The 10906-nt window shown below is 54.1% G+C and overlaps 1 protein-coding gene across 2 annotated transcripts in view; it reads left to right on the top strand.

The window, feature by feature from the left end:
- SLC43A2 (solute carrier family 43 member 2) overlaps nt 461-10906 on the top strand; it is a 29644-nt gene continuing 19198 nt past the window's right edge. The window contains exons 1-5 of one of the 2 annotated variants that reach the window (XM_021416207.1): nt 461-548; nt 2230-2427; nt 8542-8731; nt 9665-9720; nt 10425-10501. In XM_021416207.1, coding sequence (XP_021271882.1) covers nt 2268-2427; nt 8542-8731; nt 9665-9720; nt 10425-10501 — 483 coding nt within the window. In that variant the 5' untranslated portion in view covers nt 461-548; nt 2230-2267. Of the gene's footprint in view, nt 549-2036; nt 2062-2229; nt 2428-8541; nt 8732-9664; nt 9721-10424; nt 10502-10906 lie in introns of those variants that run through there. The other variant, XM_021416208.1, reaches the window with a different exon arrangement.

Genomic DNA, 10906 nt, shown 5'->3' with positions numbered 1-10906 from the left:
CCTGGTAGGGGGAGCACGCAGCCCAGCGGGCCTGCATCCCTTTGGGATGGGGTTGATTTTATCCCATTCATTCTGGGGGTCCACAAGAGGCCGGCTTTCCTTCCCCCATTCATTCTGGGGGTCCACAAAGAGTGGGTTTTCCTTCCCCCATTCATTCTGGGGGTCCACAAAGAGTGGGTTTTCCTTCCCCCATTCATTCTGGGGGTCCACAAAGGGTGGCTTTTCCTTCCCCCATTCATTCTGGGGATTCACACCCGGGCTCGTCCCGCGTGGGGATCCCCGGGGACCGTTTCGGAGCGCCGAGAGCTGCCCGCACGTGTAGCGCTACCCACGTGCAGCTCGCCGCTGCCCCGGGGCGGTACCGGGAGGGGTGCTGGGGGGGCTACCGGGGGCGCGCGGCCCGGCACGTGCCCCGGCGGCAGCGGCGGGCTCGGCCATTGGTCGGGGCGGCGGCCAATGAGCGGCGGCGGCTGTTTGCTCCGGAGGGCGGATAAAAAACACCGGGTGGGACCGCGGCGGCGCGCACAGCGGTGGGAGCGGGGCCGGGGGTAAGCGGAGCGCGAGATTTTTTTTTTTTAATTATTATTTTTTATTTGCTTCGTTTTAGTTTCGTTGTTATTTTTTTCCTATTTTATTTTTTTCCTTTTCCTTTTTTTTTTTTTTTTCATTCTCTCTGTTTTCTTTTCCAATCTGAACAAATAATTAACAGGAATTAGAAATGCATACATTCTTTTTTATAAATTTTTTTTTAGTTTTTTTTTTTTTTTTCTTGGGGGGGTGGGGTGGGGGTGCGAGATGAGAAGGGGGTGTGCGGAGGGATTTAAGGAGAGCGCATCCTATAGGGGAGGTTGCAAGGTGGGAGTGCTCTGGGGGGAGGTTGCGTGGGGTGGGGTTTGCGTAGGGGAGAAAACCGAGGTGCAGTGAGGGGGGTGGGGGTTGGCATTAGGGACAGAGAGGTGCATCCGGTGTGGGGTTTGGGGATGGGGATTAGGATTAGGGGAGGGCAGGGTGAGGTGTGCTTCAGTGTGGGGTGGGGGTGTGGCAGGGGGAATGGGGTTCTGTGGGATGGATGCGTTGGGCAGGGGAAAAAGGATGCACGGGGAGATTTGTGCGTGGGGACAGCATGTGTTGGCGGAGGGAGAGGGAGACTGGGGGGGGGAATTGGGCTGTGGGGGGGTTTGGGGAGACATGGGGGAGTGGGAAGGGGAGAGTGGAGTGTGTAGCGGGGCTTGTGTGCATGCTGGACTGGGGGTGGTGGGCAAACGGCTGCATGGGGTGAGGATGAGGAAGAGGAGGCATGGAGGAAGCGCGTTGCGGGCCTGCGCACTGGATGGGTGGGCGTGGGGGGGCTGCTGCTGGGGCAGGGGGGGCTCTGTGAGGAGGCCCTGTCCTCCTGCTGCCCCGTGCTGAGGCCTCAGCCCTGTGGAAAGCCCCGAGAAGCCTTTCTGGGCTGCGGCATGCAGCTCGCCGATTTCCCCATAGTGCCTTATCAGAGCATGCTCTAGGCTGGGGGGGGAAAAAAAGGCAAAAAAACCAGCTTGTCTAAAATGGCCACTTGCTCTGTGACCTCAGTGCTGAGCGTCTCGGGGCTCCCTGGAGCTCCCTCGGTCACTCAGGGCTGCTCCCCCATCTGCTCTTGGCCCCAGGGACTGGGACAGGTGGGGCTGGAGCTGTTAATCCCCAGCATCTGCGGGGCAGCCTGGGGATGCCAACGTGCTGAGAGGGAACGGCACGTGCCACTGTCCCGGCCCAGCGTGCCCAGCCATCTGCACGGCTAGCGTGGGGCAGGATGTGTCCCGCTGTGCTGATTAGCAACAAGGGCTCCTTGCCGATCCCTCTGTGCTGTAAACACACATGGGAGCCATGATCACAGCCACCTCCCAGCGCTGATCTGTGCTCCTGACCCGAGCTGCAGCTCCCACTCTGGCGCACACCCCCTTGCTGCCCTGCAAATGGATGCAATATGGAAGCGGGCTCTTGCTGTGCTTTCATACCTGTTGCTCAGGAGGTGGCACACCAAAGAGCTGCTCCAAGGGCACCCGTGAACCTGCTGCCCTCCAGGTCACCCAGCAAGCCACTCCCGGCAAATTTGCTCTTTATGCCCAAGTGCCTTTCATTCATTTCTTGCTTTTCAGAGGAGCTATTTCCTTAAGACATTTTTTTTTCCCCACTCTTTGCATAGTGTATGCTCAGTTTGTCAGCTCACCATCATCGCTCTGCTCCCTGCAGGTTGTGGCTCTGGATGAGGTTGCACTTTCCACGCAGCCATGGCACCCACGCTCGCTACCGCTCACCGCCGGCGCTGGTGGATGGCATTCACAGCCATCATTGAGAACCTGCTCTTCTCAGCTGTCCTGCTGGGCTGGGGGTCCCTGCTCATCATGCTGAAAGCAGAAGGGTTTTACTCCTACCTGTGCCACGAATCAGGTAAGGGTGCTGCGAGGAGCTGGTGGTGGAGCTGGAGGGATTTGGTTTAGTGGGCATGCTGGGGATAGCTTGATGGTTGGACCAGATCTTTCCAACCTTAATGGTTCTATAAGAAATGGCTGCTGAGGTTTGCTGGTGTTGTTCCCTGCCTTGGGGTGCTGTGGGTTGGTTAGAGGGTTGAGCCCTTGCTCAGTTCTGGGGTGGAGAGATGGATGTGTGCTCCTTTCCAAACTGGTTGGCATCTTGTGATGGTGTCATGTGGTTGCTGCTGCTTTGCAGAGTGGATGGAAAAGCACCCTTGGGTCAGGCTGTTCTGGACAATCTCTACTTGGCCATGGGTTCTCCATCTGCATGGACGTCTGGCTGATCTCTACAGGGAAAGGCTGATGGAACACTGAGGGGCTCTGGAAGATGATGGCTCTTGGGGAGGGTTTGTGTGTGATGAGAAGGGAATGGAAGGGCAAAGGGAGGCAGGGGCTGGGCACTGGGGCTGCATCCAGAGCTGTGCAATAGTGGACGGGATGAGAAGGTTGCACCAAGCCAGGGGCTGGCTGCAGGGGATGGAGGAGGAAGCAGTGAAGGGAAGCAGCTGGAAAATGAATGTGTGGGCCCAGAGTCCCCAATGGGTAATGGCTGAGAATAGCAGGGAAATCTGAAAATGCGGGGAAATGAACTCCTAGTGGCAAGCGGCTGCGAGTAGTTGGGAAGAAACAAAGTATCATCCCTTGCTCCCAATGTTTCCTATTCACCAGCTGCTTGTGAGGGTTGTATCTTTGTGCGGCTGCAGTTGCAGAGTGGGTGGCTGCCCCTGGCCAGCACGCACAGTGCTGGTTCTGGTGGCTGCAGCTCAGTGCTTCGTTGCCTTCCTGCCCTGTGCTCATGGTGTGGTGATGCCCTTACATCTCCGGAGTGCACAAGGGAGACCCTTCAGTCCTGGGCCTCTGCATTTCCACCAAACCACGATGACTTTCCTGCAGACCTGTGTGAAAGATCCCATTAAACCCAGGTGGAGGCTGTGTGCCACCAAGATAAAGCACTGAAGAGCTGATAAGCAAATGCTGACTGTCTCCAAGCATAGTTGCTTTCCTCTCTGTGCCCAGAGACGGGAGCCACGCTCTGCTTGGGTCCCACGTTGCTGCTGTTGGTGTTGGTTGCATTCAGTTTGCCCACTTTCCCCAGATCAGCATGGTTTGCCCTGGCCTCCCGCTGCTGATTGCAGGCTGTGGTCTGCCTGTGCTGCAGGGAGGGTGCACACGAGTTGGTCTGGAATCACTGCCCTGGGGGCAATGGCTTCTCCCAGGTGCCAGACTGTGACCTGGGGTGGGACAGCTTGATCCCTAGAAGGAATGTAGGTATTCAGACTCTTACATTGTCCTCAAATGTCCGCGGAGGCGATGGGCATGGAGGACCAGTTCTGCCAGCTTATCCTTGCTTACTCATTTTCCTTTATTTGTTTTTGTCCCCATTGCCCTAGTCTCTGGGATTAGGTAGAGAGGAGTCGAAGCTCACAGCGTGGGGACGCACACCCTTGGTGCGGCCCTAAGTGGCTGCAGGGCTCTTGGCACCGAGCTGAGTTTGACCCCTGCTGGGTTTAGGGCAGCCTAGTGGTTTCCTTTCTCAGCATAACCCAATGACTCGTGCAGCCCTTGGCTGGCAGATTGGTGGAAAGAAAGAAACTATAACTAGTAGCGTTTGGGCACTTGTTGTTGCTAATGCTGCTGTGTGCATGCGTTGCAGAAAGGAGAAAAAAAAAGGCTTTTCCTAATGAGCCAAAGGTTCTTGGCAGAGCTTTTTGTTTGTCAGCAAAAGCTCTGTGCTTCATGATATCTTCCAGCAAAAGAGAAAACTAGGCCTTGTCCCTTCTGCATTCTCCTCTATGGAGGTAGCAGCAGCTGCCCAGGAAGGGACTGCTGTTCCTGAAGTTCTCATGGTCTTCCTGTTGAGATTGCTTTCTCTCTGCCTGCCCTCAGCTTCTGGTGCTGGGTTATGCTCATCCACCCTGCAAACACAGTGCATCCATTCGGTTGTATGAAAGAGGAGGTGGACATCCACAAAGTTAACATCGAAGTAGCAAATATTTTTTTTAAAGCAGTTGTGCAATAGAGTTTGAGTGGAGGGCTCTACCCGTTCCGGCCAGCAGATCTGACCACATGGAGAGGTATGCTTGAAATGTGCTGACAAGGAGTCTGGTGGTGGCACTTTGTTCCCATTTGCATTTTACTACACTACTACTTGGCCTTTAACCAGCTGAAGCAAGTGCTGATTCTGCTCTCTTTATCAGGATTTGGGCCTTATCAGCTGCTGGGAACTTGATCCGTTCAGGGACTCTCCGTGCTACATGTGGATTGGGAAGCTCAAGTCTTAGGCATTTCTGGAGCACGTTAAAAAGAACACTGAACTTGATAATTTGCTCACAAAGAGCAGAGATAAGGAGCCAGTTGGACAGGGGACCTCTAAAGCGGGGCTGTGGAAAACCAAAGAGACAAGAGATAAGCTAATTCACTCACCACTGGTCAACATACCTTAATGCGGGCGAGGGCAGAGGGTGCAGCCTCGCAGCTCTTAGGTTTGAGCTGTAGCCACGGGGTCTGTGATGGGAGCTTGGGATCTGAGGTGGGAGCTTGCGGCCTGAATCATAGAACTGTGAGATGGTTGGGTTGGAAGGGACCTCAAAGATCATGGAGCTTAACCCCCCTGCTGCGGGCTGGGCCTCCTCCCCAGGGCCCCATCCAGCCTGGCCTTGGGCACCTCCAGGGATGGGGCACCCACAGCTTCTCCGGGCAGGAAAAACAAAACAAAGAATTTCATACAACTGAGTTTGTCCCATCCAAGCTGCTGCGATGCGACGAGTGCTTGTGGAAAGGCTGCGCGCGTTGCCCTGTAAACAGGAAAAGCGTGAGCGTGCTGGAGGTTCGAGCTCCACAGGAAGCATGCCGTGCTGACTTGCAGCTGTCGGCGTGGGGTGAGAGCTGCTGCAGAGCGGGGCCATGGCCAGGGAGGAGATGGGGGTTAAATAAGCCAGCACTGAGTGAGGCTGCGAGTTCGCCGGGTGCCTGGAGAGGTCCTGGAGGTGAAATCAGAGGGAAACCCAAATCAATGGTGTTCGCGGCGGTGTAAAGCGAGGACATCTCCTCCCAGTTCCCAGAACTATGACACCATCCTAAAAAAGAGAAAACATGTTCTTATGTGGGCAGGCAGCAGATCGGTTGTTTGCACATGCCTTTTGCTTTGACTTTTTTTTTTTTTTTCTCTAAACCGGTGCTCCCAGACTTTGCTCCTGTTGGTTTGTTTTTCTTCTCCCCACGTGTTTTTTTTTTTTGCTCTTTTTCAAAAAAGAGGAAGGCGAGGCCCCGTGGGCTGTGCACCGTGGTTGTTATTGGGGTGGCTGGGACTGTCTCGCTCTCTGATTTAAGCAATAAGATGAAAGGGAACCTCGGTGCTGGCGTGAGATGCCAGCTGCCCCTGGAACAGCCAGGCTCATTCCTCCGGATTCGGAGAGATTGGCAAAGAGCAGTTAATAATTGACCCTCTCCTGAAACCAACAGCACTTAATTTGGGAGGAAGGATGGCTTTAAATGTTGCAGCCTGAACAAATCCCAGCAATGAGCTTGACATAAATGATTACCGAGGCAGCCTTCCTCTCACCTAAGCTCTGCCACGCTTTAAATAGTAACTCCAACTACTAATTGGGCAGCCGAAATCCTGCTGCTTGCAGGGGAGAGCTGTAAAAGCAGGCACTTTGCTCTTGTAATTGCTGATAAAGACTTGCAGCTTCTTGCTCCTTGGTCAGAAAAGCAGTGACCGTGTGTGGCCTGAGCCTCCGTGCTGCTGTGCTTGGCAGCATTCTGCATGGCACACAGGTGAACTCGCATGCACACCCCTCCAAAAATGTCCTATTTACAGTGTCAGCTCCAAGAGGATGAGAAAGTGCCAAGGGCTGCTTGAATCATTTCCATTACGCCTCGCTGGATCTTCTCTTGTTGCTCAGGGGCTGCTGCTGTTTTCACAAACAATTTGTATTTCCACATCGCCCGGCCCCTCCTCAGAGCTGGCAGTGAGCTGCTGTAAACAAGGTGCTGGGTGTCCTGCTGCAGTGCTGGCTCTGTCCCTTGCTGTTCCTTGGGGTCACGTTGTGACTATGTCCACTGATACATTAACATCAATACATTTGCTTCAGCTCTGAGCATTTCTGCTCTGAGGTCCCTTTAGGGTTGAGGGCTGCCGACATGTGCTGCTGTAAGGTCACTGCACTGCCTGTGTCTCTCCACCCTCCTTCCAGACTCTGCAGAGTGCTGACACAGGGAAATCGCAACAGTTTTGTCACTCTTTTTTCCCCCCCTCCCCTCCTTGTTTGTCCGAGTTCAGCCTCTCATCCGTTTCTGCTTGCTATGAACTTGCAGAGAGCCCAAGAAGCTGGGATGCTGTGAGTGAAGCCCTGGCTCAGGGGGATGCTGCCAGGCAGCGGTGTTCAGGGTCCTGAGCCCAGTGTGGGGCTGATGAAAAGATTTAGGGGCCCTGTGCAAATTATGAAGTCTCCCATCTTTGTCCAGGCCTGATTTCTAAAGGTGCAAGTTGGGACTGCTGTCCACTCTACCAAAGAGACACTGATGGTGGTGGGAAAGGAATAGCGGTCACTGATCAGAGTTTGAGACCACCTTATTGCAGCAGAATAAAGGAGAACACCTTGCAAAGGGCTGGGAGGGGGCGGGGGAAGGTTTGCAGTATCCTCTGATATCAGCCTGTGAGCTCCTGCTCATACATGACGTCTGGAAGGTGGTTTGTTTGCCATTGACACAGAGCCGGCAGGATTGTTTGGGCAAGCAGGGTGCAAATGGCAGCTGGGAGAAGCAGGGTGAAACCAGTCTGTGCCACTGTTCCAGGGCTGGGCGGATGGGGATGGGGTGGCGTGATACGAGGGGATCCTGAGCACACCAAGCAGAGAGCATTTAGTCACCGGGATGTGAGAGATTCCTGCTAATTAAACGCAGCTCGTTGGGAACCTCTGGTTTTGCTTCATGCACATAGGCGTCTCCTCTCTCTAATCTTCCTTTAATATTGAACTTTGTCAAATCAATTATTAAATATGGAGGAGAGGGAGCGCTTTCTGTCACTGGTTTGCTGCAGCAGTATGAGGGGAAAAAAAAAAAAAGTCAAGTGCTTTGTCATCCCAGCAAAGGTTACAGAAACGTCAGATAAGCACAGGGAGAAGGAGGGGTGGAGTGCAGGAGTGCTCTGGGTTAATGAAAGTCTAAAGGCACACATGCTTGCTGTAGGGGATGTAAGCCTTCTTGGGATAGGTTTGTGACAAGAGGCACTGAAACTGCAGCCGCAGGGAAAAGGGAACTTCTCTTTTTCCCTATTTTTTTCCCCCTGTCCTGTTTCTGTGCCTGTTACACAACACGAGCTCTGCGCTGCGTGGGAGTCTGCGTGCGCAGCTCCTCATGTGAAGGCACGACCAGAAAGCCAGAGGTGTAACCGATCCGCGTGGCCTAAACCTTCTCAGAAAGAAGAGAAAATGCTAATGATGGGGCACGAGCTGTGGGTTCATCAATTCGTTAGCAGCCGGTGAGCTGCCTGCCAGTCGGAGCAGCGCTCGTCCCATTGGGGTGGCTGTGTCACCGTGTCCCCTGCATGGTGAGGACAGGAGGCTCGTCCTTCGAGCCTTGCCAGGTCCCGTCAGCTCGGTGTCAGGGCCCGAAATAGCAGATTTGGCTGCAGTGAGAGCTTCCAGTTTAGTTCAGAAAGAATCTGTGATGACACGCCAAGCGGGGCTGAGGAGGGCTTTATTTCTGTGTTCGTCCCTTCCCGTCCTATTGGGGCAGTGCCCTGTGGCTGCAGGGGCCTCGTTTTATAAATTAACCAAGCTCTGTCCTCAGGTGGTTCTGCCCCATCCTTAGGGTGATGCCCTGCTGCTCCTTGGTGGGAGATCTGTTCCTGGTGCTCCCAGCTGAGCTCATCGCCTTCCCCTTGTCCTGCTCTTTTTCTCTCCTTTTTCCATTTCTTACTGATTATAGTCAAAATTGGGTATCCCCATATCTTCGGTGTATTAGAGGGTTTATCTCTATCTCCCTATCCCAACACACTGCAGCGATGCTCCTCTATCACCCCGTGCAGGAAACTTCACCAACAGCCCTGAGCCTGAGAACGGCACCGCAACAGAGCACAAATGGCCTTCGTGCAACGCCCAGGACGAGATGCTGAACCTGGCCTTCACCATCGGCTCCTTCCTGCTCAGTGCCATCACCCTGCCCCTTGGCATCGTCATGGATAAGTACGGCCCTCGCAAGCTGCGGCTGCTTGGCAGGTCAGTGCCCTGGGCACAGGGTGGGCTGAGGGTGAATTCACACGTTATCTGAAGTTGATGGGTGCTGTTTGGGTGCTGTTCCTGTTGGCATGACCCTGCAACCGCAGCAGCCGTAGGAGGGATTGGTCTGGGAGCTGCTGGCCTTGCACGGGAGCAGCTCTGGGATGATTTTGGGCTGCATGGTGAGTTGCTCCATAAGGGAAGGGCTTGGGACTCGGTGTCCAAGCTACAGCTCCCCGGCCAGATGGAGCCTGAGGGAAGAGCGGAGTCACTTGTGAGTCACAGCGGGTAGCTTTTTCCTTGGGCTGGGAGCTATGTCCTGAGAGGCACAAACCCAAGATATTACATCAGAGTTTGCAAGCTGGAGACTTAACTCTAGGATAAGCACGTCCTATCTGCCTTTCCTAGGTCCCTTTTTTGCCACGCGGTGTCTGTGTTGCTTTCTGTCTTAGATAACAAGATCCTCTGCAGGTTTTGTAATAGCACATGGGGGTAGTAGGGACTTGGGCCCCAGCACTGCTGAGTTTTCAGAACCAGAAACCAGGCAGGGTGGGGAAAACAGAGCGAGTCTGACTCAGAGCTACCTGAGAGGAACTGTGACCGCAGCTGAGTCGTGGGACTGGGGCTGCTGCCGCCTTCAGTCACCTCGAGGGGAAGGGTGGCAAAGCTCTGTGCTGGAAAACCAACAGGGCTTTTGGGTCCAGACAGTGCTGTGTCACAGCCGTGGGTGGGAATGTTGCTGCTTCAGCCCTTGTGCAAGGCTTCTCTGTAATCTTCGGGTATTTCCTTAGGTTTTTCTTTCCAAATCGCCAGCTCCCTCTTAAGCAAGCTCTGTATAATTTGTGTAACAAGGTGCTAAGGAGGGAGAAGGAGATGTGATTTAGCACATGTCGAGCTTTCTGCAGGAGACTTATGGTTTTGGTTCCCTTTCAGCGCCTGCTTTGCTGTGTCCTGCGTGCTGATCGCATATGGTGCCAGCAACCCCAACAGTGAGTCGGCCTCAGTGCTGTGTGGGGCAGGTTTTGGGGCTGGGAGTAGGCCTTGGGGCAGGCTTTGGGGCCACGGCTTCATTTTTGGGGTGCACGGAGCTGTGAGCTTTATGAGCAGACCTGGGATCCTCTTCACATGAGGAGCTCCTAAACAGGAGGGAGAGCAACTTTTTACACAGTCCGGTAGTGATAGCACAAGGGCAAAAGGTTTTAAACTAAAAGAGGGGAGATCCATGTTAGATATTAGGTGGAAATTCTTCACTCAGGGTGGTGAGGCCCTGGCACTGCTGCCCAGTGGGTGCCCCATCTCTGGAGGTGCCCAAGGCTATGGTGGGGCCCTGGGCAGCCTGAGCTGGTTGGGGGCATCCAGCCCACAGCAGGGGTTGAAACAAGGTAGGCTGTAAGATCCCTTCCAACCCAACCATTCTATGATTCTAAGACTCATTCAGACAAGCTATATCAGCCAGTCTACTTACTACAGAAAAGAGACCCATCCATCCCAAGAGGCCATTGCACCAAATCCACTCCTCTCCATGTGGCTGGGAGATGGGTGCTGCTGGGATGAGCTGGGTCAGGAGCAACATGGCATATCCCAGAGTGCTGACCCTCTACAGAGTTTTTGTGTCAGGACCAAAGCCCCGGGGGCTCGGTGGTCTCCTTTCCCTCCCCACCCCAATAAAGGCTCTTGGGCTTTGTCGTTGCAGCTCTGTCTGTGCTGATATTCATCGCGCTGGCTCTGAACGGCTTCGGTGGGATGTGCATGACCTTCACGTCGCTCACGGTAAGCAAAGAGTTATCACCTGACTCCTGATTTATTCCTTACTGTGGCTGGGAGCTGGGCTAGCAGGAAGGAGCAACGTGGATCTCTTGCCTGCAGCTTGAATAGCACGTGGGTTTGCTTGGTACAAAGGGTCAGTCATTCTTTTACCTGAAAGACTGGGCATTAGCTGGTTATTCCAAGGCTTTTTTTTTTTTCCCCTTTACTATCTGCCCCTTGCATCTCAGGTGGAGGTGAAAAATAGAAGTGTTTTTGTCTTGTGCTCAGACTGCCGTGTGCCTGTATGTGCAGCGCCCAGGTACTTGGGGCGCGCTGGGTTTTCACTGAGGTTGGCTTGGACAAACTGAAGGAAGCATCAGCAGGGTGCACACCCCTTGCAGCGGGGTAGAAGCAGCTTCCTGTGAGTGC

Source organism: Numida meleagris, chromosome 18 (genome assembly GCF_002078875.1).
Source record: "Numida meleagris isolate 19003 breed g44 Domestic line chromosome 18, NumMel1.0, whole genome shotgun sequence".
Classification (NCBI taxonomy): domain Eukaryota; kingdom Metazoa; phylum Chordata; class Aves; order Galliformes; family Numididae; genus Numida; species Numida meleagris.
This window is presented reverse-complemented; position numbering and strand designations above follow the sequence as displayed.